Source organism: Coregonus lavaretus (genome assembly GCF_964263955.1).
Source record: "Coregonus lavaretus genome assembly, chromosome: 1".
Taxonomy (NCBI): domain Eukaryota; kingdom Metazoa; phylum Chordata; class Actinopteri; order Salmoniformes; family Salmonidae; genus Coregonus; species Coregonus lavaretus.
This window is the reverse complement of record NC_139988.1, coordinates 33,546,413-33,573,792: the sequence shown is the minus strand read 5'-3', so window position 1 is coordinate 33,573,792 and position 27,380 is coordinate 33,546,413. Positions and strand designations below refer to the sequence as shown.

At 42.5% G+C, this 27,380-nt stretch overlaps 1 protein-coding gene across 1 annotated transcript; it reads left to right on the top strand.

The window, feature by feature from the left end:
• The first annotated feature begins 456 nt into the window (after nt 1-456).
• On the top strand, nt 457-21,448 carry LOC311129817 (equilibrative nucleoside transporter 1-like). Its single transcript, XM_084162273.1, has 14 exons — nt 457-525; nt 1,846-1,943; nt 9,543-9,623; nt 9,752-9,833; nt 10,235-10,416; nt 13,092-13,231; nt 13,818-13,952; nt 14,088-14,185; nt 15,128-15,212; nt 15,491-15,576; nt 15,692-15,800; nt 16,049-16,134; nt 20,206-20,405; nt 20,694-21,448. Exons 3-14 carry the CDS (start codon nt 9,595-9,597, stop codon nt 20,803-20,805), a joined length of 1,344 nt encoding a protein of 447 aa, XP_084018399.1. The 5' UTR covers nt 457-525; nt 1,846-1,943; nt 9,543-9,594; the 3' UTR covers nt 20,806-21,448.
• Nucleotides 21,449-27,380: the final 5,932 nt, after the last annotated feature.

Below are 27,380 nucleotides of genomic sequence, written 5' to 3'. Positions count from 1 at the left end.
AGACTCGGGGATTTGAACCGGCAACCTTTTGGTTACTGGCCGCTCTTAACCGCTAGGCTACCTGCCTCCCATTCATCTGTCTTTCAGGGTGAACCTCTCAGTGATGGCATTTTAGAAGTCTTCTTTATTCCTTTTAAGTTTGAAAAGTCTGTCGCTATTTAGATAATATTTTGCAGTTTTAAAGCAAATTTCCTGCAATTCTACACATTTTGCCATGTCTTGTGTGTTCATGTGATATTTGAGTGACTCAAACATTACAACTAAATCAATGGGCTAAAAAAACCTAGCTAAAAAAACGTTAGCTGACATGGGCTAGTTGATCTGGACATTTCTGACAAGTTATAAATAGCACTCTAAGGTCTGCAATGACTGACATGACGAGAGGAAAACCTGACTGAGTTTCTTAAAGCAATCAATCAGTACTGCTGCATGTCACGGGGGAAATGCATGTGCGGCTCCTCACTACATCCACAATTTGGACAGGGTTGAGGACAGACTACCGGTACTCTTCTTCTCGCGCTAAGGGTACTGTTCCAGTAGAAATAGCATTGAACTGTTTTACTTTTTGTTGAAAACTACTTGTACATTCATAGCTGAATTGTAGAATAGTTTACAAATGAGTCAAATATTGCAGTAAGTTAACTATTACAGTCGCGTCCAGATTAGGCTACAATTTATGATTGCACATTTTGTTTACGAGTGATTTCTTTGAGTGATGGCAATTAACTAAAACTATCTCCTACAGTGTAATTTTGTTTGGTTTTTCCATACTTTTTATGCGCCTTGGTGCTGACAAACGCTTATGGTTTGTTGGAGGAAACTCTTTGTTGTCCTGACTTGGAATTAAATTTAGCGCCAACTTTGAAGCTCGGTAGGTAACGTTAGTGCGACAAGAACAAGGCAATGGGGACTGTTGGGTCGCGTTTCTGGCTAAACACCCGACCCATCTGTTAGCTAACGTCAGCAAGCTAGCTGTCCAGTTATTGATTTGCGTTGTTTACAATTGTTGTGAGGACTAGTTGCCAACGTGTGAATGTATGCATTAAAATTTTTCTTCTTTCCGAGTAAAGCCTAGTTGCGTATTGCTCGCGCTGTCCATTCATTTCCGACTTGTTAGCTAACTAGCCAATGCTGAAACTTGTCTGCATGTCGTTTGATATATTTGTGTATCTAGCATGACGAACATTACTTTCAATGATTCCCAGACTAGACCATAGCCTAGTCTTCTATAGCAGGGTTTCCCAAACTCTGTCATCATGGGGTCCGACCTGGGTGCACGTTTTGGTTTTTGCCATAACACTACAGTTGATTCAAATAACCAACTCATCAAGCTTTGATTGTTTGAGTCGGCTGTGTAGTGCTAAGCAAAAACCAAAACGTGCCCCCAGCACCGAGTTTGGGAAACCCTGTTCTATAGCATGGCTAACTATAGAAGCATGGTTAGCCCAGTGTTACCTCGCTTGTCGTTGTGCGTGCTGTCGTTCACATGTCAGTGCTATTTCTGGGTCGTCCTTGCTGTGGAGCACGAGAATGACTTCTTTGTTGTAGCAGGAACTGCCAATGAACAGCTGATGAACTGCAGCTAACTGAGTGAGCTAGCTAGCTAGAACAGACAACAACAGCGTTTCACTCCTGTGTGAAATGGCTTCACAGAAAAAAACATGCTACACAGTTAATTGTTATTTAAACATTTAGCTAAATGCATAGTTGCTAATGTCCATCTTCAGAGAGTTGGAGTAGCATTGTTGAATTGGTATATTTTAGGGGCAGGAAATAGTTGGTGGCAAAAGGAAGGTAATTGATAAAAATGCCATTGGTGACCCGCTATTCCCTTTCTGTGAGCAGCTTTTCTTTTCAGTTCTCCCGTCTGTGGCCAAAGGAAAGGACATCTGCTTTGGTTTGGCACCACAGTGCACTGTTCACCTGCCTTCCACTCTTCAGAGGTAACTGCCACCAACCCTTGATGTGTATAATAAACTAGTAGGTTTATTAATGTGTTGTCAGTTTAGGTAATATACAAAGGATACATTTATCAAAAGGGATCGCACATAAATAATGTATTTTTGCATGGTTATGAGCTGTTAAAGGTTGAGTATACTCCTGGTATAAAAATAATACCATCAGGTTTCCTATCAGTCCTAAATGCTTATAAAAGGAAAGTTGGAGTTGAAGAGCTTCAGTACAGTAATGGCTTGTGTGTCCATAGTCCAGGCTGGAAAGAACACTGATACTATCACATGCCTCTGAATTATCTGCACAAAGCTGAATTTAACTGCATTACTGCACTATACACACCAACTTCCTGTATTCCCTTTTTCTAACTGGCTTTCTCATAACATTTTCTCTGTTCTCAGCAAAAGGCCAAAGACTTGGGTTCTTCTCCATGCCTTTGTCTGTCAAAGCATCTAACACTTCAAACTGTGTTACCTAGGCCTGCTGTGCAGAGCTAATGCAATTTCAGCCATGTGGAACTGATGGACTGAATATGTATTTCGCCCAGGCTTTTATTTCTAAAGTACACCATTTGAAGCAGGAGAGAAAGGGGGAGTTTACTGAGAACTCGCCATCAATAGGATTTTAATGTTCACACCACTCCTAGCCAACTGTCATAATAAACTGGCTCTATGGTGGGATGTTTGGAGGTGCTGCCTGCCATGGTGACTGGCTGTTTGTTGGCTGCCTGAGCAACCCACAGACACACCACAGTACCGTACATACCAGCCTCCTATTACAGGCCCAGCCGTGGCTGTGATAAACCAACCCTCACACCCAGCCCTCAGGCTATTCCTAGAGCCTACATTGTTTTTGACATGGTGATCCACCCTGTGTCAGATTCAGCAACCAGATCCCTGGAAAGGGAGAAGGAAATAGATTTTGGATGCTAACTCTGAGGGTGAGCCCTTGGCTGTTAAACATGATTGTAAAGGATTGAAGTACATGCATGCAGAGGGTGTGTGTGTTGGTAATTTTGGATAGGACAATTTCTCTTAGGAGTAGTATTGATTTCTCCCTTAGAGATTCTCCGGTACTTTTGTATACTTTTTAGGCAGTAGTTCTGAAAGTAGCGCTCACGAGCTAAAAGTGGTCCCCGAAAATTGCGTACACCACGTTAGTGCTCTCTTGCTCTGCTATGTGTGCATCTTGCTAGAGTTGCACACAGTGATAAGAGTACAACTACAGTACCAGTCAAAAGTTTGGACACCTACTCATTCAAGTGTTTTTCTTTATTTGTAAGATTTTCTACATTGTAGAATAATAGTGAAGACATCAAAACTATGAAATGACACATGGAATCATGTAATAACCCAAAAAGTGCTGGTAACTAATGAACTTATCCTCTGCAGCAGAGTTTACTCTGGGTCTTCCTTTCCTGTGGTGGTCCTCAAGAGAGCCAGTTTCATAGTGCTTGATGGTTTTTGCGACTGCACTTAAAGAAACGTTCAAAGTTCTTGAAATGTTCTGGATTGACTGACCTTCATGTCTTAAAGTAATGATGGACTGTCATTTCTCTTTGCTTATTTGCGCTGTTCTTGCCATAATATGGACTTGGTCTTTTACCAAATAGGACTGTCTTCTGTATACCACCCCTACCTTGTCACAACACAACTGATTGGCTCAAACGCATTAAGAAGGAAAGAAATTCCACAAATTAACTTTTAATAAGGCACACCTGTTAATTGAAATGCATTCCAGGTGACTACCTCATGAAGCTGGTTGAGAGAATGCCAAGAGTGTGCAAAGCTGTCATCAAGGCAAAGGGTGGCTACTTTGAAGAATCTCAAATATAAAATATATTTTGATTTGTTTAACACGTTTTTGGTTACTACATGATTCCATATGTGTTATTTCATAGTTTTGATGTCTTCACTATTATTCTACAATGTAGAAAATAGTAAAAATAAAGAAAAACCCTGGAATGAGTAGGTGTGTCCAAACTTTTGACTGGTACTGTAAATAAACTTCTGGGAAATGGTAATGTTGGCCACCAGCTGGCTCTCTCTGTCGAACCGTCTGGTTTCACAGCGCGTCAGAACGGAACTTGACTGGAAGTCTATGGCAGGAGTGGACAAAACAACCTCTGGTTTTAATTGGCTGATATCTCAGTCCATCACCATCTAGCATAACCCTTAGAACCTCCCCCTACATTGTGGTAAGACAAGGAAGTGAGTACGAAAAATCAAAGTACGCATCTTAGAAATCATGTTCACATATAAACTTTAAATGCCTGAACTCAGAATCAATTGGGCTTCCCCAAAATAATATGGTCAATGTGATAGAACATTTATTTTGAATATTGGTTTTTGTAGTATGCTCGCTCCCTCTCCCACCTCGATTTTAACCACACCCCTTTCAAGTCCCACTTTGTTGTACAGTTACCAGGCTCTATGCGCCAGCAATTAGAGCCTGGGGACGAGGTTACTGCAATAGTGATACTTAGCGTCAGTTCTTCTTTTGAGTGGCACCAATGAAGTGTCGTTGGCTCAGGACAAAGTGGAGTTTTGTGTTGTGGCTCAGAGTTGATCAGGAACGGGGACAGGCTTCGGTCCAAAGGGGCACGCCAGCCAGCTGGCACTGTTTGATGACTTGTTCAACCGAGTGAGACAGAATGAACAGGAGCTGGGTACCTCCAATCGGATTCCTGCTTCAACCATGTGACACACAGTCTCAATTGGCTGTAATAAAGTTTGGTCTTATTAGATTGTGCTGGATTTCAACGATTAGCAGGGGCCAAGAGAGTGAAATCCTATCCGCATTTCAGTGTGGACCGACCTGTCCTCAAAGGCCATTCAAGTCCAGAGACAAAGGGGACAATATTTATCTAGGATGCTGAAGAGTCAAATGCAACAATTGCAGAACTGTACAAAGTTTAGCCGCTGTAGTTTTGTTTACCAATGCCTATAAAAATGTAGTAGAATGGTAGCTACAGCTATAAATACTTAGTAAATGCTATGGGGCTACTTTAATAATGACAGTTTATAATGTTGCAGCTGGGCTCCTAATCAGTGCTACAGATAACCTAACCCAATCAGTCACCATTCCTTCCGCGGCTACTAACTTGTTCCTTGCGGCTCATATTAGTCAGTCCTTCCACTGATCAAGTTTTGCAATGAAACACGCTATTGAGAAATAATTAGGCCTAGCTCGTTAAATCCACTGTTGGTCTGTCTGGGTTCACTTTTGAGTATTAGAAGTCCACTTAAATATTGGGATTGGCCTAATTCCAACATTCCTGATTTTAATTTGTCTCTGTGCATTTAGCTATTTGATTTTGAATTTTAGGACCCCTTTAGGTGTCCCAAAAAATATATAACAAAATTATTTGATGAAACATTGAATTTGGCTGTACTGCTATTAGCCTATAGAAACACATTGAATAATAGATTCATACATGGAAACACAGTCAAAAAATATCAAAAGGAAGGTTCTTTTTTTTTTGCGATATAAGAAAGATCAGGAAATTATAAAAAATATTTTTTACACATTTAACCCCTTTTTTCTTTTAGGCACTAAACTACTTCCATATACACGGAGTATACCAAACATTAGGAACACCTTCCTAATGTTGGTTTGCAAAACAGAATAATGTCTGCAGAAACCGTCTCAGGGATGCTCATCTGCGTGCTCGTCGTCCTCACCAAGGTCTTAACCTGGTTGCAGTTTGGCGTCGTAACCGACTTCAGTGGAGAAGTGTGCTCTTTACGGATTAATCCCAGTTTCAACTGTACCGGGTATATGGCAGACGGGGTGTATGGCGTTGTGTGGTTTTCTGATGTCAATGTTGTGAACAGAGTGCCCTATGGTGGCGGTGGGGTTATGTTATGGGTAGGCATAAGCTACGGACAATGAACACAATTTTATTGATGGCAATTTGAATGCACAGAGATACTGTGACGAGATCCTGAGGCCCATTGTCGTGCCATTAATCCGCTGCCATCACCTCATGTTTCAGCATGATAATGCACAGCCCCATGTCGCAAGGATCTGTAAACAATTCCTGGAAGCTGAAAATGTCCCAGTTCGTCCATGGCCTGCATACTCACCAGACATGTCACCCATTGAGCATGTTTGAGATGCTCTGGACTGACGTGTATGACGGCGTGTTCCAGGTCCCGCCAATATCCAGCAACTTCGCACAGCCATTGAAGAGGAGAGGGACAACATTCCACAGGCAACCATCAACAGCCTGATCAACTCTATGCGAAGTAGATGTGTCGCGCTGCATGAGGCAAATGGTGGTCACACCAGATACTGACTGTTTTTCTGATCCACGCCCCTACCTTTTTTTGCAAGGTATTTGAATTCCCAGTCATGTGAAATCCATAGATTAGGGCCTAATTCATTAAAATTGATTACATTTGATTTTAACTGTAACTCAGTAAAATCTTTGCAATTATTGCATGTTGCGTTTGATCAAAAATAGTGTCGTTTTGTAGGCCAGACATATTCGTGGGGAGACTGATTTTCGGGATCTCATGGTCTGACAAACACCGCTGTAGCTCTGCCAACTTTCACAGCAGAAGCGGATGGCTGACATCAGCGGATGCGGTGGGTTGAGACTCAGCCCATGCAAAAAAAAACATCTCTAGCTTAAACAGATGGATGTTTTTATTATGCTAGTTAGATTTTGACTAGGCGGTTAAGCAAAATAATGGAAAAATCTAGGGTGCACCGCTGTGCTGTTCACATAATAACCTTGGAGACAACAATCTCTGAGAACCAAGCACATGATAAGAATCCACTTGGTAGCGTCATAATTAAACACAGCAGAGCCATTACTATGTTTGTCAACCTCTACAATGGTCCCTAACAATAAGTATGCTCACATGTACAGTACCAGTCAAATGTTTGGACACCTACTCATTCCAGGGTTTTTCTTTATTTTTACTACTTTCTGCATTATAGAATAATAGTGAAGACATCAAAACTATGAAATAACACATGGAATCATGTAGTAACCAAAAAGGTGTTAAACAAATCAAAATATATTTTAGATTATCTTTGGTAAAAGACAAGTCCATATTATGGCAAGAACAGCTCAAATAAGCAAAGCGAAACGACAGTCCACCAGTACTTTAGGACATGAAGGTCAGTCAATCCGGAAAATTTCAAGAACTTTGAAAGTTTCTTCAAGTACAATCGTAAAAACCATCAAGCACTGTGATGAAACTGACTCTCATTAGGACCGTCACAGGAATGGAAGACCCAGAGTTACCTCTGCTGCAGAGGATAAGTTCATTAGTTATCAGCCTCATAAATTGCAGACACATCTCAACATCAACTGTTCAGAGGAGACTGTGTGAATCAGGCCTTCATGGTCGAATTGCTGCAAAGAAACCAATACTAAAGGACACCAATAAGAAGATACTTGCTTGGGGCAAGAAACACGAGCAATGGACATTAGACCGGTGGAAATCTGTCCTTTGGTCTGATGAGTCCAAATGTTGTCTTTGTGAGACGCTGTGTGGGTGAACGGATGATCTCCGCATGTGTGGTTCCCACCGTGAAGCATGGAGGAGGAGGTGTGGGGGTGCTTTGCTGGTGACACTGTCTGTGATTTATTTAGAATTCAAGGCAAACTTAACCAGCATGGCTAACACAGCATTCTGCAGCGATACGCCGTCCCATCTGGTTTGCGCATAGTTGGACTATCGTTTGTTTTTCAACAGGACAATGACCCAAAACACACCTCCAGGCTGTGTAAGGGCTATTTGACCAATAAGGAGAGTGATGGAGTGCTGCATCAGATGACCTGGCCTTCACAATCACCCGACCTCAACCCAATTGAGATGGTTTGGGATGAGTTGGACCGCAGAGTGAAGGAAAAGCAGCCAACCAGTGCTCAGCATATGTGGGAACTCCTTCAAGACTGTTGGAAAAGCATTCCAGGTGACTGCCTCATGAAGCTGGTTGAGAGAATGCCAAGATTGTGCAAAACTGTCATCAAGACAAAGGGTGGCTACTTTGAAGAATCTAAAATATAGTTTGGTTACTACATTTTTAAAACATTTTAGTCATTTAGCAGACGCTCTTATCCAGAGCGACTTACAGTTACTGAGTGCATACATTTTTTTTTTCATACTACATGATTCCATATGTTATTTAATAGTTTTGAAAAATTAAGAAAAACCCTTGAATGAGAAGGTGTGTCCAAACCTTTGACTGGTACTGTATAGCTTACAGTACACACACAGTCCATCCTATTAGTGGATTGTGGGTTCCCACGGTGATCCCAGTGAAACATTCTGAAGTATTGTCCAGGGTAGAACACGCACAATGAGCTGCATTCAATACTCTTAACCAATGGCACAGTGCATTCCCATGACCATTCCCTCCTCACAACTCCAGTATCTATTAGGCACATTTTCATTTAAAGAGGCTTAGTCTGTTCCTTAATGGCATCCAGAACTTATGGCAATGCTTATGAGACGCATTGTGAGATAGCCTAAACCTGTTTGGGCTTTTGGGATGCTTGGAGTTCTGCACAGCCATCTGTGTACAGTGAACTTGGGCTTTTTGATTTAGAGGGACTCAAAGACGTCACAGAAGTATCTGTGTGTAGATGTCTTATCAGAGAGCGGTAGAAGAGTTGCTATGGGAGGAGTGAGGATGGGTGGGGCCAGTAAGAATATTGGGATTAGGAAGGACGTTTGGATGTTATTTGGAGACCACCTCTTAACCAAGGCTTCCTTCCATGTATAAAATGAAATTCTGTTCAGCAACCAGTCCCTCCTTTCAGTAAATCAAATCTTACATTTCGGCTAACCCTGCACTTGTCTAACTAAGTGTAATTCAAAATAAATGTTTCTCAGAAGAAAATAGTGCTGATTATAGTACACTAATCTGTGGCTGGCTTGTATGATACATTTGAATTATGTGCATATTTGGCTGCAATGTTTTGGTTTGTTGAGATGACACAGTATCGTACTTGATAAGGTTTTGAAGGTTGTCTTCTGGCTTTTTGTGTCATATTATGAAATGCTGAAACTGCATAGGCTACTTTGTGGTTTGGTGTAATGGCAGCCGTTATAACCACTGGTAGACATGCTGCTTATCTTAAATTAAGACTACATTTTCCTGGTAAGCAAGAACTTGGTTTGTATCTTTCAGTTACAAATGTAGTAGTTAGGAATTTATGTTGTTTGTCTGAGATGTCATATTGCTGACATGCGCTTCTGTCTATTTGGTCAGAAAAAAGAAAAAAGTAGCCTAACCATAAACAGATATTTGAGATCAAGTACCTGCTGAAGCTGTAGGTTTTCCCTTAGTATCCCTTAGGCAAACTACAATAGTTAGACAGGAAATTGGATTGTAACTGGCTGGTGGTGAATCAATTATTGGAGATACGATGTGGAAAAGTTAAGAAAATATCACAATGTTGCATTTTATGTTAATTTGATTCAATTAAAATTATAGATCATCAGGAAAAGAACTGCATGTCAAATTCATTTTCCTGAACTTTCTCATGTTTTGCTTGAATATTGTTGCTTTATGAAGGTGCCTCTAAAAAGACTAAGCTAATTTATGAACATTTCTGTTTTCAGAACCCGTGCCACATTTTGACTAAAGAGCTGGTTCCTGCAGTACTTCAGGAAAATGACGGCCATCAACGCTCCACGGGACAAGTGAGTGCATTGACTTAGAACTTTTTGCTTCTGCCTGGAATCATTCAATGCTAGGTGGATATGTATTTTATGGATACAATTAGTATACATATACTAACATTACTGGTGTGTGAATGTGTTTTTGTCAGGTATAATGCGGTGTGGATAATATTTTTCATCCTTGGCTTGGGAACCCTCCTGCCATGGAATTTCTTCATGACTGCAACCATGGTAACTGTTCTTCTGCATTCTGCTACAGCTGCTTGGTTATGATAACCATGAGAAATCAGACTTGGAGCTGTAGTCTAGTAGAACAATATGCTGTTAAGGCACATACTGATTTCCTAAGTCTTTAAACTGGTAATACAACTGGTCTTAAATGATACACCTACTCTAATCAAAGGGCTTCTGGAGCTGCCTCGAGGGAGGATATTTCATTGAGGCCACTTTTGTAAACCGCTAGAAGCCCCTGGTTCATCCCAGGGGGAGTTCAAACTTTTGGCAATATATCCCTAATCCCTGCACTGGCCCTGGGCAGCAGGCTAGCATTATGAAAACATTGACTCTCATTAGTTTTGGTCAAGAGCTAACCCCCAAGTCTCTCTCTCCTTTACCATGTTGCTTCTCTTTAGTACTTCACCAGCCGACTGAAGGACCCGGCCGTCGAGGGCTCAGCCAATCTGACGGCCAACGCCACGGTGGTGGAGGGAGACGCGAGGAACGTCCTGGAGTCCAAGTTCAACAACGTGATGACCCTGTGTGCCATGGTGCCCTTGCTCATCTTTACCTGCCTCAACTCCTTCATCCACCAGAGGTATAGTTAGAACTAATGGTTACTATAACCTACTGTCTACTGTAACCTCTAGGAAACCCAGGACTCACTTCAAACCACACCTCATTCCTCTTAAAAGCATCTTGAATTGATACCCCACTCTTATCCTCAATCCCTGCCTATTCACATGTCCCCTTATGCCTCACGTTCCCCTAAACTACCATAGCTCTAACCCTGAACGGTGCCTCTCATGTAAACCTAACGTATCTCTGCTAATGAAGGTTTTTTTCTGCATGTAAAAGTATTTCCAGATATATATATATATATATATATATATATATATATATTTTAATAATAATATCATCTTTGAGAACTATCAATCAACCAAATAAAAGCAAGACAGTCAGGGAGAATAAAACATTCCTAAAATTATCCATTCAGGAGTATTTTGGTCGATTGTTATGTTTGATTCACTCAGATGGCATAAGCCATGGCAAAATGTGTAGAATAGCAGGAAGTTGGCATGTGTAGAATAGCAGGAAGTTGGCTTTTGAAAGTCCACATTTCTTCTCAACCCCATGTAGGGTGGGCGATATTACGAGAGTATCGGATATCGAAGATGATTGACAGCCATCCTCGATGATGACGACATTGTGATGTGACAGATGATGTATAGCCTATTTCAACTTGACTGGTACCACGCAGTAAAGAGCTGACCTGGCAGTACACAGCAGGGCCATGCCAATTGGCCTATTCCTTTGCTTTAGCCTGCATAACCAATTTCAATAAATATGTTAGAAACCATTTACAGAATGCAAGAGAGCGATGTAGACTGAGCTAAGAATTCCTCCAAAGCAGCTCAAAATGTCCAGTCAGAAATACTTTTGCTTTTTTCTCTCAATGTAAGATGATCTGGGCCATATAGTCGAAGCCCATTACGTTTTCTATAGTGGACACTGCAGTGTCTAATTATTTTAAAAGCCTAATTTTGATATGAATATGACTACAGTTTTTATGCATGCTGGCTTTTTCCCGCATCCTCACACCAAGATACTTTATGATGAAACAATGAAAAAACATGATAGGCCTAATATAATAATGAGCAATATAGAACTAATAATAGCAATATAGAAAAATCTAACGAGTAGTTTGAACAAACCTTACAGTTGAGCAAGGCTTAGTCTCAAATAAATGATGCATGCATCCATCCTCCTTGCTGTTGCGAACCAAATGACCAAAAGACAAATCATACCAATTTAAAATAGCCTATCAAAAGCATTAAGACAAGTTGATGTTATGAAGAGTATTTCCCAAATAGGCTATTCTAATAGTGTTTAATGTCCTAAAGTTGCAGTTTTCAAATGGGAGCAATTGTGAAAGTCAGTCTATAGGCGATTCTCAATCACAGCTTTATTTTGAATGACAAATATTATCAAACAATATCACAAATTGAGCAAACAATATCAAGATGGGAAAGTCAAATGAGAAGTCAAGAGAACTTACAGCTGAGCAAAGCTTATGAAATAAATGATGTTGTCAGTAGGCCTATTTCCATAGCCTATTATTAGCAATGTATAGAACCTACATGCAACGTATAGAAGCCTAGGTCTGAAAAGAGGAAGATTGGGCAAAAATGTGAATCATTGAATAATTATCCAGTACTGGAGACAGCAGAGTTGTGTGCTCTGCAGCTGGTTTACAACCCATCACACGGCTCACAGCCAGCGACACTTTCTTGCGCATCGGCACGCACACCACACACACACACACACACACACACACACACACCCACACACACTACTTTCATGCCACAGCTACAGCAAGCTTGTGGTAGCGGTCCTTTTTAGCTGTCTTGTTTTTTATTATACATTTTTGTTTAATGTTTGGGGGTGGGGGGTTGGCCAATAGGGGGCGATACCACTGTGTGTTTATATATCACAATGTGTTATGGTTACTTAATCACGATAGGACAAAGGTTGACATCGCCCAACCCTAACCTCTGTGCTTTTAAACTGCAACATTTTGTCACTGCGGCCAACAGAAGGGCCTCTAAAAATGTTGGTCAGCAACATTGACCACGCCCCGCCACGCCCACCACCTAATCCCCATTTTGATCCTGTAATCCTCACCCCACCCTCTCATTTTACCCCTGAAGAGCCCCATCAGTTGTTTCCATAGGGCATTGGTATGTTGACTTTAATTATAGTTGGCTATAGAGAGATCCAGCGAGGGGTAGTGAGGAAAAAATGGATACATTTACATTTACGTCATTTAGCAGACGCTCTTATCCAGAGCGACTTACAAATAGTTACATATCAGGATATTCATTTTGCGCTAGTTTGCTCTACCTGCACCAACATTCTAGTATTTTTCCTTCATAGCTTGTTCTCCATCTTCTTTATAAATAAGGAGCCAATTTGTTTTCAGCACTTATTTCCATGACTGATCAAAACTCGTTTTCTCATGGCGCTCTTCTCCCTCTACAGCAGACAAATGGTGAGCAATATGTTTGAATCACAATAAAATTGCAGTATAGAATTGCGAGAATCGCAATACATATCGTATCGGCACCAAAGTATCGTGATAATATCTGATCGTGAGGTCCCTGGCAATTCCCAGCCGTAGTCATCCATCGGTGACCCCCAATTCTGTCTAAACAGTCCTAGGAATGTCTCATCTGTTTTTATCCTCCTTTCTTCCCCTCACCTCTCCCCCAGGATCCCTCAGAATTGGCGTATCGCCGGCTGCCTGTCTGTGATCCTGGTGGTGTTTCTGTTGACGGCGGTGCTGGTCAAACTGGACATGGACCCTCTCCCCTTCTTCTCTCTCACCATGATCAAAATCATCTGCATCAATTGTAAGTGGACCCACCCAACCTACCTCATACCTAACACACCAAGCTCACACACTTCAACTCATTCACCACTCACACCATCTGCTACGGAGTTGGCTTGTTTAAAATGGGACGTAGAACAGCAAGGATATGCTAACCCCCCTTTTGCTCTCCTGTTGGTTTGATTCTGATGCCTGATGAGGAGCAGCTTCTCAGACGGTCTAGGTTCCGCCAGAGGGGAGGACAGGGTGACCCAATTGGAATGCTTTGATGTTGATATGCACACTCTCCCTGTAAAGACTGTGTATACTAGGAAGGGGGTGAATTAAATGTTTTATTATGTAAAACAACCCCTGTGTTGTTCTCATTTGTTTTTGCTTTATCTCTGTGATGTGCCAACCCTACCTCTTTCGATCTTCCTCTTTGAGTATATCATTACTTTTTCTTACAATCTCTCTGCCCCCCCCCCCCCCCCCCTTCTTATGTTGCATAGATAAAGTTCTCTCCCTCTCTTGGCTTCAGATGTATTACTCCCTCCTATATCCAACACCTACAATCACTAATTCTCTCTCTACGTTGACTTAATTTTCTCCCCTCTGTCTCTACCCAGCGTTTGGGGCAGTACTGCAGGGCAGTCTGTTTGGCCTGGCTGGGATGCTGCCGGCCTCCTACACTGCACCCATCATGAGTGGACAGGGTCTTGCCGGGACCTTCGCTGCCTTCTCCATGATCTGTGCCCTGGCCAGTATGTCTGACACACACACCACTGCTCTCAGCACTGTCCATAACACTCCCACTCGCACCAGGTCCATAACTTCTATCCCAGGATGAGAACAGTAAGCACTTCCAGTTCATGACCCTGTGTTCTGTGTGTGTTTAGGTGGCTCGTCCCTGCAGGACAGTGCCTTTGGCTACTTCATCACCGCATGCGTGGTCATCTTCCTGGCCATCCTGTCCTACCTCGCTCTGCCCAGTATGGTAAAACCTCAACTAACACACTAATCCAGTGGCTCTCAACTGGTTTTGCCTCGGGACCCAAATTGAACCAGGTTGTCTGTCTCGATCCAATATTTTCCAATCTGGAAAACTATGGTTAATGCTAGTAAATTTACCAATTATATGACAAGGGAACTACAGTCCCACCTTTTTCATTGTCAATCATTCAATTTTGCCCATGTTCTTGATGAAGAATGTGAAGCTCACTGGTTTGAGACCACAAAATCTACCAAATCCGCTAAATAGCGCTGCTAATAACTCTATATTTAAAATACTGTGATTGACGAAATATAGGTTAATTATTATAGGTTCATTATAATTGCTACACACTTTCTACCTGGTTTCAGTTGTTTAAGTTCAGACTATTTCCCCCCCCCCCCCCATAAAAATAAATAAATAAATAAACAAAAACACTTGCAACCCATTCATAACCATTTGGGTTGCGACCCACCAGTTGAGAATCACTGCTCTAATCTACACATAACATTGACCCCCTGCTGATCTGGTCTTCCTAATGGGATGCTCTGACCTCAAAATGCTGGTTCACTTTGTCAGTGAAGTCGTCATTGGCTCAACAAGGTTATCTGAGGGAAGCCGTTAGCAGGGTGTAGCACTGTATAGCCCCCTGGCCTGTATCCATAATGTGTCCTCACATGCAGCTATATAGACAGATGCAGTAACCTGATAATAATATGTAGGGGTGTTAACCCCGGCGTCCTGGTTAAATTCCCAATCTGGCACTCATCCCATCATGGCCACCTAGCTTCCAATTGGCTCATTCATCCCCTCTCCTCACCCTATAACTCTTCCCCAGGTTGTTGCTGTAAAAGAGAATATGTTCTCAGTCATCTTACCTGGTATAATAAGGGTAAATAAATAATGTAGGTTGGCAAATGTGCTGAATTGTCTCTCCTGACCTCGCAGGAGTTTTTCCAGTACCACCTGGAAAGTAATGGATCCAGGCCAGCCGGCGGAGATGAGGAGAACAAGATGAACCTATTGAAAAAAGGTACAGTCAGCAGATGGAATGTCGTGTAATAAGACGCTGCTTATAAAACCCAACGCCATTGAGAAATGAGTTTCTCCTTTTGTGTGTAGTAGTGTACTCTATGACTCAGCCCAGGGCTTACTGGGTTATAGTAGAACTATAATTTGCTTGTTTATATGTTTGTTCCTTGATTTCATTCTGTGTTCTTCTTTAAAGTTGCTTCTCTTGCATCTCTATCTGTAAAGCTAACAACAAAAGAGGATGTGAGGAATCATACAGACTTTTGTGTTGTGTGACAGACAGCCCAGCAGAGAAGAGGCCGGTGGTCAGTCTGACAGAGGGGGAAGACAAGCCCACCATATCTGTGTTTGCCATCTTTAAACAGGTAAGGCACCTGCACAAAGACCATATCAACAAAGTGGTCCTTCCAAGTGAGGGAATTGGTGGCTGGGACTAAAACCCCCCACTTATGTTGTACTTATTTTGTCCTGTGTTGGTAGATCTGGGTAATGGCCCTCTCTGTGTGCTTCGTGTTCACCATCACCATCGGAACGTTTCCTGCAGTCACAGTTGATGTCAGATCCACCGTGGCCGATGGAGGTGCCTGGGGTGAGTGTGCTGAGGGAACGTTTATGTTGTAAATGATTACACAAGTCTTTATTTATCAGTGTTTTGCTGTATAAATGGCATGTGAAGAGGGAGACCAGCATACAGGCTTATTGCATTCATCCTCTGTATTAAAAACTGGCAAGGACGATGCCCTTGCGATTTTGCTCTAATAGGTTTCAGTATTGATTTTAAGTCTGGACTATAGTCTTGTTATTCACCATACTGTTGTTGTCCCTCTGTCTCCACAGATACATACTTCATCCCTGTGTCGTGTTTCCTGCTCTTCAACGTGATGGACTGGGCAGGAAGGAGTCTGACGGCCGTGAGTATGTGGGTGAGTCTTGAGGCCCTGAGCACTAGTTCCACTGACACTGGCTCAAACAGACAAGGGTTTATTTGTGTAGATTCCTACTTAACATCTGTGCTCCCTTGAAGTGGTTCCCCCTGGCCTGACCAATTGTTCCCCTTGGCCAACTTCTTTGACAGTTCACTGGACCTTAGATCAGAATGTCTTGGCGTCTCATCAATCTAAAAGGGGAGAGGAGAAGGATAGGCTAACGACTCCCATGACAACAGTATCACATACAATGACATAACACATTTGTTTAAAAATACCTTACCTTCTCAAATGTGTTAATCTGATCCAGATTACTGCCTGGTGATTACATGACGTTATAGGGGTTGTAAACCCCTCCTCCACACACCATCAAAGTGAATAGAATGGAATTATAGTTGGAAAACTTGTTGGGGAGTACGAGTGAAATCATGCCGAGACACCCTTCCAGTCGGATTTACAGAGCTAGACACAGCAACGAGACTGCCCTGGTAAGGGTCATCAATGACCTCATGAATGCTGGACCTCAGTGCAGCATTCGACATGGTCAACAATGCTATTCTGCTGGATCGCATGGAGAAGCTCTTGGGGCCTGTCAGACACTGTCCTGGACTGGTTCAGGTCCTATCTCACTGATCGCTACCAGTTTGTAGCCATCGGTCCTAGTAGGTCAGACACAGTTGTTTTGTATCTGCATGCTGCCACTGGGAAACATCTTGAGGAAACAGACAGGGCTTTCACTTTTATGTTGACGACACTCAGCTCTGTCTCCACAAGCACTGACATTGCCAATGCCACAACACTCCTGGTCAGCTGCCTGCAGGAAATCGAAGCGTGGATGCAGTTGTTTCCTGCAGTTAAACTGCAAAAAGAGATTGTCCTGATTGGCACTCACACCATCATAAACATCAGCTACAGACTCAATATTGATGGTGTCAAGGTCCTCCCCTCCAGTGAGGTTTGCCACCTGGGTGTGATAGTTGACAGTCAGCTCTCTTTTGAGGCCCATATCAAGAGTGAACAAAGTCAAATTTTTCCATCTACTGAACATTGGCAGGTTATGACCTATGCGATCACATCCTGCAGCTGAGCGACTCATCCACACCTTTATTTAATCCCGTCTGGACTATTGTAACGCCCTGTTTGTTGGCGCATCTGCCAAGTGCTTAAACAGGCTACAGTATTTCCAGAACAGTGGTGCACGTGTCCTCACCCACACCTCCCTCCGCGAGCACATCACTCCAGTGCTGTTCAAACTCCACTGGCTCTCCATATGGTCACACACCGACTACAAAATCCTGGTTCACTCCTAACAAGGTATCCACAACTCTGGACCCAATAACTTATATTTGCATCTTGGGTGTGAGAAGAGAAGCGCTTTACAAATTAAATGAATTATTATTATTATAAATCGTTCAGAATTCTGTGAAAAATCTGGTACAGAACACTTGATGTGTAGGCCAGTGGTTTGTATTGGAAAAAGCCCTTGTGTTTTTAGGATGAAGAGTGACTGCTGAAGGAAGTTGGGTTTGAGGGGTGGGTGAGGAGTGGTGACATTAAAGACCCCCTATTGATTTGGAGTAGCTTCCTGTTGTAAATAGATCTCATGACTGGGGCTGTAACCGCTCCCAGCTCTGGAGTCTGTAATTCACTGGCTGAGAGGTTTCTCCATAGAGATCTAGATGGTGTTCTATTTAATTCTACCTCCGCATCATGACTCCTATGATTACTTTAGAATGGAATGATAGGCTGAGTGCACATAGAGCACTGTTACCTTACATTCAGTTTGATAGAGGTTAACTCCTGAAGTTCTGATTGAGTGTTTGTATTCTGACCAGTGGAGGCTGCTGAGGGGAGGACGGCTCATAATAATGGCTGGAACGGACGCATGGAATGACATAAAACCATGTGTTTGACATATTTGATACAATTCTGCTCCAGCCATTACCACAGTCCCGTCCTCCCCAATTAAGTTGGCTAACTTTACAGTGCCTTGCAAAAGTATTCATCCCCCTTGGCATTTTTCCTATTTTGTTGCATTATAACCTGTAATTTAAATTGATTTTTATTTGGATTTCATGTAATGGACATACACAAAATAGTCAAAATTGGTGAAGTGTTTCAGAAAATGCAAATAAATAAATATCGGAAAGGTGGTGCGTGCATATGTATTCACCCCCTTTGCAATGAAGCCCCTAAATAAGATCTGGTGCAACCAATTATCTTCAGAAGTCACATAATTAGTTTGATTGCACACAGGTGGACTTTATTTAAGTGTCACGTGATCTTTCACATGATCTGTGTGTATATATACACCTGTTCTGAAAGGCCCCAGAGTCTGCAACACCACTAAGCAAGGGGCACCACCAAGCAAGCGGCACCATGAAGACTAAGGAGCTCTCCAAACAGGTCAGGGACAAAGTTGTGGAGAAGTACAGATTAGGGTTGGTTTATAAAAAAAAATATCTGAAACTTTGAACATCCCACGGAGCACCATTTTAAATCCATTATTAAAAAATTTAAAGAATATGGCACCACAACAAACCTGCCAAGAGAGGGCCGCCCACCAAAACTCACGGACCATGCAAGGAGGGCATGTGGGGATGTTTTTAATCGGCAGGGAAACTGGTCAGAATTGAAGGAATGGTGGATGGCGCTAAATACAGGGAAATTCTTGAGGGAATCCTGTTTGTCTTCCAGAGATTTGAGACTGGGACGGAGGTTCACCTTCCAGCAGGATAATCACCTTAAGCATACTGCTAAAGCAACACTTGAGTGATTTAAGGGGAAACATTTAAATGTCTTGGAATGGCCTAGTCAAAGCCCAGACCTCAATCCATTTGAGAATCTGTGGAATGACTTAAAGATTGCTGTACACCAGCGGAACCCATCCAACTTGAAGGAGCTGGAGCAGTTTTGCCTTGAAGAAGATGTGCCAAGCTTATAGAGACATGCAGCTGTAATTGCTGCAAAAGGTGGCTCAACAAAGTATTGACTTTGGGGGGGGTGAATAGTTATGCACGCTCAAGTTTTCTGTTTTTTTGGGGTGTAATTTCTTGTTTGTTTCACAAAAAAAAATATTTTGCATCTTCAAAGTGGTAGGCATGTTGTGTAAATGAAATTATACAAACCCCCAAAAAATCTATTTTAATTCCAGGTTGTTAGGCAACAAAATAGGAAAAATGCCAAGGGGGGTGAATACTTTCGCAAGCCACTGTATATACCCTGATTTAACATATTTTGGCTGACATTCATGTCCTTGTACAGTATAGGCTAAACCATTAGATTGAGATATAGCCTTGATTAACACATGGTTCCCTATAATTGCTGACCCTAGAACCTCCTTTAGCCAGCAGTGTGTACCTCATTAGTCTAATCTCCAGCCCATCTGAAAACCTGCCCTGAACCCAAGTCAGCCTCACACCACTCAATGCTCTCTTGTTCTCTTCTCCAGGCCCCACTGCCATCCAATCCAATTGAAATAATCAAATCCAATGCCATTAAGCTTGGCACGGGTGGAATAGTTCAATTATTTCACGGAGAAAATGTTTCGCTATCCCTTTTTACAGTGCTGTGTTTTATTAGCCTAGCTCTTCGCTGAAGCATATAGTAGGCCCCATATTATGTAACTAATTGTGTTTTATAGTGCGAGTTGAGTTGTTTATATCTCTTGCCTGCTCTGAATTGTGTTACTCAAGGTTTAATTTGGAGGCCATTGCTGAATTCCCTGAGTTCACAGGCTCCTTGTCTAAGCTGTTCATTGGAATGTGTGTGGGTTTCAGACCCAGTCTTATCCAGGGTATGGCACGGTCTCAGGCTACATAACCTTGCACTACTGTCTCCCACTCAGTTTATGTTACTGAAGCTACACAGGAAGTGTGTATAACCATCAGCAACCTGACATTTCAACACCCCTGACCAGCAACTTTCTTGTTGACAAAATCCAGTGTATAGAGAGGTGATTGTGATCAGGGTTCAAATTCACAAGTGCTCTGTTTAAACAGGGTGTACAGTATAAGGGTGGAGTGGATGTGTTTCCTACTGAGATGTCTTCTTCTTTTGTCCTGTCAGCCCGGTAAGGACAGCGTCATCCTGCCCGTCATGGTGGGTCTCCGTATGGTCTTCGTGCCTCTCTTTATGCTGTGTAACGTCCAGCCCAGGAACAACCTGCCCGTGCTGTTTGCCCACGACGCCTGGTACATAGTCTTCATTATCCTCTTCTCCTTCAGCAATGGATACCTGGCCAGCCTCTGCATGTGCTTTGGACCAAGGTAAGACCATCACCCGTGACGACTACAGCACAGTTCTCAACACTCTGTACCAGGGACCGGCACTGCTGACTGGTTCCTCAGCGAGAAAGCTGACTAATTGTAGTCAGTTCTCAAGCGGTACTCCATAGAAAGGAACCATAGCTTGCAGGTTCCTGTAACATAGGTTGAGAAACACTGTACTAGCACAGTCAACTCATGACAAAAAAGACATTGCACTGGTTCATCATTTGTATACAGTCCTGTTTTCTTCTCCTAGTCATGTGTTTTGTCCCTCCTATTTCCATACAGGAAAGTGGCACAACACGAAGCGGAGACGGCCGGCACCATCATGGCATTCTTCCTGTCTCTGGGTTTGGCTCTGGGAGCCGCCCTGTCCTTCGTCTTCAGAATCATTATCTAGACCTGGAGTCCCTACAACACCACCCCACCCCTCGGAACACTGTCTGCTCCCCTACCCGCCATGGAGGAGTTGAACTACAACACTCGGACGCAGCCAGCCTCAGAGCTTGAGTCTGTCTGTGTTTCCCATCCTCCCGCTGAATGATAATACTCTCCATTTAGAAAGAATGCAAAGTTAATCTAGTTCAGCTGCCTATGTAACTACTCTCATCTCGTGCTCTAGTTGCCAACATCATGTCTCATCCTGCAGGGAACATGGTGGAAGACAGGAGAAGCGCTCTCTCCACTCAAGGGAGTATTTCAGCTCATAGGCCAAAATGCCGCTATGAGCGGTAAGTGATGTATTTATATGGATTGCGAAATGATTGTGAAACTTTCTGGCTTCTAATGTCTTAGTGTGTTATCATTGAGTTGTATGGGCCCTCTATAGTTTAGAATAGGTTTAAAATCTCAATGGAGTTGTTTTACCAGCCTACGTCCGTGTGTAAATGCTCATTATGGTATAGCTTTGCCCTGACATGTAAAGGTATTTTGTAGTATAGTATTTTAAGCACATCGACAACAAATATGCAGCTATTAATTACATGTTGTGCTAGTGAACGGTGAGGGGAGGAGAGTTTGTAAACCGATCATTTGCTCTGTCAGTTTGTGCAATTTTTTGGGTTTATCATAATCATTTTGTATCAGAACTACACTGAACAAAAATATCAACACAACAATTTCAAAGATTTTACTGAGTTAGGTCATATAAGGAAATCAGTCAATTGAAATAAATTCAGTAGGCCCTAATCTATGGATTTCACATGACTGGGAATACAGATATGTAGATATCTCATTCGCATAGAGTTGATCGGGCTGTTGATTGTGGCCTGTGAAATGTTGTCCAACTCTTCAATGGCTGTGCGAAGTTGCTGGATATTGGTGGGGACTGGAACATGCTGCCGTACTCGTTAATCCAGAGCATTCCAAACATGCTCAATGGGTGACATGTCTGGTGAGTATGCAGGCCATGGACGAACTGGGACATTTTCAGCTTCCAGGAATTGTGTACAGATCCTTTCAACATGGGGCCGTGCATTATCGTGCAGAAACATGAGGTGATGGCGGCGGATGAATGTCACGACAATGGGCCTCAGGATCTCGTCACGGTATCTCTGTGTATTCAAATTATCATCGATAAAATGCAATTGTGTTTGTTGTCTGTAGCTTATGCCTACCCATACCATAATCCCAGTGCCACCATGGGGCACTCTGTTTATAACGTTGACATAAGCAAACCGCCAGCTGCCCGGTACAGTTAAAACTGGGATTAATCTGTGAAGAGTACACTTCTCCAGTGTGCCAGTGGCCATTGAAGGTGAGCATTTGCCCACTGAAGTCGGTTGTGACACAGAACTGCAGTCAGGTCAATACCCTGGTGAGGACGACGAGCACTCAGATAAGCTTCCCTGAGACGGTTTCTACAGTTTGTGCAGAAATTCTTCGGTTGTGCAAACCCACAGTTTGATCAACTGTCCGGATGGCTGGTCTAAGATGATCCCGCAGGTGAAGAAGACTGATGTGGAGGTCCTTGGCCTGAGATTGTGAGGCCGGATGGATGTACTGCCAAATTCTCTAAAACAACATTGGAGGCGGCTTATGGTAGAGAAATTAACATTAAACTCTCTGGCAACAGCTCTGGTGGACATTCCTTCCAATTGCACTCTCCCTCAACTTGAGACATCTGGCAGTGTTGTTTAATCAGCTTCTTGATATGCCACACCTGTCAGGTGGATGGATTACCTTGGCAATGGAGAAATGCTCACTAACAGAGATGTAAACAAATTTGTGCGCAACATTTGAGAGAAATAAGCTTTTTGTGCATATGGAAACTTTCTGGGATCTTTTATTTCAGCTCATGGAACATGGGACCAACACACTTTACATGTTGCGTTTATATTTTTGTTCACAGTGGTGGAAAAAGTACCCAATTGTCATACTTGAGTAAAAGTAAAGAAACCTTAATAGAAAATTACTCAAGTGAAAGTCACCCAGTAAACTACTACTTGAGTTTACAGATAGCCAGGGGCACACTCCAACATTCGGACATAATTTACAAAGGAAGCATTTGTGTTTAGTGAGTGTGCCAGATCAGAGGCAATAGGGACGAACATTTTTTACATTTTAGTCATTTAGCAGACGCTCTTATCCAGAGCGACTTACAGTTAGTGAATACATATATTTTTTTTTTTTATATTGGCCCCCCGTGGGAATCGAACCCACAACCCTGGCGTTGCAAACGCCATGCTCTATCAACTGAGCTACATCCCTGCCGGCCATTCCCTCCCCTACCCTGGGCCAATTGTGCGCCGCCCATGAGTCTCCCGGTCGCGGCCGGCTGCGACAGAGCCTGGATTCGAACCAGGATCTCTAGTGGCACAGTTAGCTCTGCGATGCAGTGCCTTAGACCACTGCGCCACTCAGGAGACTGGTTCGAATCCAGGCTCTGTCGCAGCCGGCCGCGACCGGGAGACTCAAGTCGAGCACTGATAAGAAGTAATCAGGTAGGCCTATATTATGACGTTTCCACTGGATCAGAGCATGACATTTTTCCCTTTCACACTGAGTGGTTATCGAAAAGAGAGACCTGGAAAGATTTTTCAAATACATTGAGGAACTATTGTCATTTCAATGGATGTAAAAACAGACTTTGTTTGCTTGCTCTTTGAGGTGAAGAAAACATTACTTTGAGAAGCTCTACATGTCATTAGTGGTGGTGCGTTAAGCCAATCAGAAATACTATCAGATCCCCAAATGGGCACATTTTATATGCCTACATTTGCGGGCATGCCAGGTAGCCTATAGGCCTGCTTCTATGTGTGCACGTCCTTACTCAACATTGACAGGTGTGCTCCATACAAAAGACAATGACTAAATTGATAAAACTCGTAAATTTACATTACATTTTAGTCATTTAGCAGACGCTCTTATCCAGAGCATACATTTTTTTTTTTTTATAATACTGATGATTTTGTTTTTGCATGACTTTAATAAGTACAGCCAAATATTTATATTTACACACAAGGAATGTACACATGGCAGAAACATTTTGGTCAGGTCATTCATTGTCTGTCCATGATGACAGGGTCCAGGCCACGGTCCCATATCTTTCATTGGTTATCCAAAACTGCCCCTCTGGACCCAATATAGAAGAATATGTACCTTTAACCAAAGGCAGACAAGGCCCACTGTTTGACATCTGTGGGGCATTGTGGGTATTTATGCAGGACCTCCATGATCTGGCTGTGGTCCAACATGAGTTTCATCAGCTGGTACTCCTTCTGGATCTTAGCTGTGGAGCCGTCCATAGACTTAATCAGCTCCAACTGCTGCAGGTGCTCAAATGCCTTTATGACGACTGGCTTGTCAAAGTTATGGATAGAATGGGATTTCCTCTGGAGGAATTTCTTGAACTCATTGTGAACCATCTGGAAGTTAAACGGCTCTCCGTCATAGATGTCATTCAAGTGTTTCATGGCAATTATCAGGCACAGTTCAAGAATGGACAGACCATGAAGTATGTTTGCTTTAGAGTCCACCATACAGACTCTGCTGGCCTCCAAGAGATCAGTGGGCTTGATGGCAGGTTTAGATGCGCTCACACGGCTCAGAGACAGCATCAGCAACAAGTGCAAGGAGCGGAAGTCTTTTCTGGAGTTATAATGTCTTTGTAAGACATCCACCACTGGTTGGTCTTCACATAGCGTCTTGATGCCGTCGTTCCACTCCTCAAATGTAATGAAATAAACCAAAACTTGTTTCTCACAAGTGTAGCATAGGTTGTGCACTCTGCAAACAGTGTCCACTCTGACAATGATAGTAGGAAGACTGGAATAATCATATTGAATGCATTAACAGAAATTACCATAACCAAAGTAACAAACATTGTAGACTAGAAATTATAGGAATTAACGGTAAATGTACTACTGGTGATATATGTAATGGGGAATTGATATACACTAACAATCAAATGCAAACAATTCACACAATGAAGTTATGAAACAAATTGGCGGGAGAGAGCGCATTCTGGAGAGAAGTGCATTGTGCACCTGGTCAATCATATGTCTGCATTGGTCATGCAACATTTATCGTGATACGGCCTCAGCAGAAGTCAGGACATTCATACTTGCGCTACGTGGAGCAGTGCAGCTCTGTTGTCAAGGAAGTGAGTTTGTTTTCTACAGGATGTACCGCCCCCACCTACCGTCAACCAATCATGTCAATGCGGAGCTATACAGAGCCCTCTCCATTGTTACAACATTTGGGAGGCGCATGGCGATGCGGTACGCCGCTTGATTTGGCTTCTGCAGGCGCCGGAATTGCGTCACACCCTCCATATGGAGCCTTCGACCACATTTTCGGATCAAGCATAAATTGGCTTTTAGTCTCCGCAATGGATTAGTTCACTGAGATGGGCACAATTTATTATTTATATCTATATATAAATAATACAAGTTTGGACACACCTACTCATTCTAGGGTATTTCTTTATTTTTACTATTTTCTACATTGTACAGTCGTGGTCAAAAGTTGAGGATGACACAAGTATTGGTCTTCACAAAGTTCGCTGCTTCAGTGTTTTATGAGATATATTTGTCAGATGTTACTATGGTATACTGAAATATAATTACAAGCATTCCATAAGTGTCAAAGGCTTTTATTGACAATTATATTTAGTTTATGCAGAGTCAATATTTGCAGTGTTGACCCTTCTTTTTAAAGACCTCTGCAATCCGCCCTGGCATGCTGTCAATTAACTTCTGGGCCACATCCTGACCAAGTTCTCAATGGGATTAAGGTCTGGGGAATTTCCTGGCCATGGACCCAAAATGTCAATGTTTTGTTCCCCGAGCTACTTAGTTATCACTTTTGCCTTATGGCAAGGTGCTCCATCATGCTGGAAAAGGCATTGGTCGTCACCAAACTGTTCTTGGATGGTTGGGAGAAGTTGCTCTCGGAGGATGTGTGTGGTACCATTTTTTTATTCATGGCTGTGTTCTTAGGCAAAATTGTGAGTGAGCCCACTCCCTTGGCTGAGAAGCAACAACACACGAATGGTCTCTGGATGCTTTACTGTTGGCATGACACAGGACTGATGGTAGCGCTCACCTTGTCTTCTCCGGACAAGGTGTTTTCCGGATGCCCCAAACAACAGAAAGGGGATTCATCAGAGAAAATGACTTTACCACAGTCCTCAGCATTCCAATCCCTGTACCTTTTGCAGAATAACAGTCTGTCCCTGATGTTTTTCCTGGAGAGAAGTGGCTTCTTTGCTGCCCTTCTTGACACCAGGCCATCCTCCAAAAATCTTCGTCTCACTGTGCGTGTAGATGCACTCACACCTGCCTGCTGCCATTCCTGAGCAAGCTCTGCACTGGTGGTGCTTCGATCCCGCAGCTGAATCAACTTTAGGAGACGGTCCTGGCGCTTGCTGGACATTCTTGGGCGCCCTGACGCCTTCTTCACAACAATCAGTGTAGTTTTGAGTGCTTTTCAAACCAGATTGGTACAAGTAGAATATCCCTGGATTGTATCAGTCAGGTTGTTGAGCTAACGTGCGCTAATGTGATTAGCATGACTGTTGTAACAGCAAATCTTCCAGAACATAGACATGTCTTATATGGGCAGAAAGCTTAAATTATTGTTAATCTAACTGCACTGTCCAATTTACAGTAGCTATTACAGTGAAAAAATACTATGCTGCTGTTTGAGGAGAGTGCACAACAACAAAAAACGTATCACGGCAACTGGTTTGATACATTCACCTCTGAAGGTAAATAATGTACTTACGTTCAGTAGTCTTGCTCTGATTTGTCATCCTAAGGGTCCCAGAGGTAAAATGTAGCATAGTTTTGTTTGATAAAATCCATTTTTATATTCAAATGTAGGAACTGGGTTCTACAGTTTGAACCCCTGCTGTCTCTGGCTTCACACCCACCCCGCCCGGCCATCTAGATGTGTGAAAGTTAGTGTATAAGCTAATGATCCATCATTTATGACATTGCTGGGAGTGTGTAAACTTACATTTTCGTATTACCATATCATTTTTGTTAGTTCTCTATAGTTATGTACTTGAAAATTCAGCAATTTGGCACATTTGGGCAGACTTGATACAAAATAGTCCAGTATTGCAATGCTTCACTGGATCAATCTGAAACTTTGCACACACTGCTGCCATCTAGTGGACAAAATCTAAACTGCAATATTAGTGGCCTTTCTCTTGCATTTCAAAGATGGAACAAAAAATGTATAGATTTTTTTTGTTTGTTTGTATTATCTTTTACCAGATCTGTTATTCTCCTACATTAATTTCACATTTCCACAAACTTCAGTGTTTCCTTTCAAATGGTATCAAGAATATGCATATCCTTGCCTCTGGTCCTGAGCTACAGGCAGTTAGATTTGGGTATGTAATTTTTGGCGAAAATTGAAAAAAAGGGTCAGAGCCTTGAGGTTAACAGGCGTATGCATCCCAACAGACCCATTTCAAGCGCACAATGTGGTCTGTCTTATCCTGAATGGAGTGAAAGTCAACCA

What these genes read in the sequence shown, in the direction of transcription:
- LOC311129817 (XM_084162273.1), top strand. Translation starts at nt 9,595, where the DNA reads ATGACGGCCATCAACGCTCCACGGGACAA. An exon ending in TCTTCATGACTGCAACCATG is followed by an intron (nt 9,834 to 10,234) that starts GTAACTGTTCTT and finishes GCTTCTCTTTAG; the next exon opens with TACTTCACCAGCCGACTGAA. An exon ending in CATGATCTGTGCCCTGGCCA is followed by an intron (nt 13,953 to 14,087) that starts GTATGTCTGACA and finishes GTGTGTGTTTAG; the next exon opens with GTGGCTCGTCCCTGCAGGAC.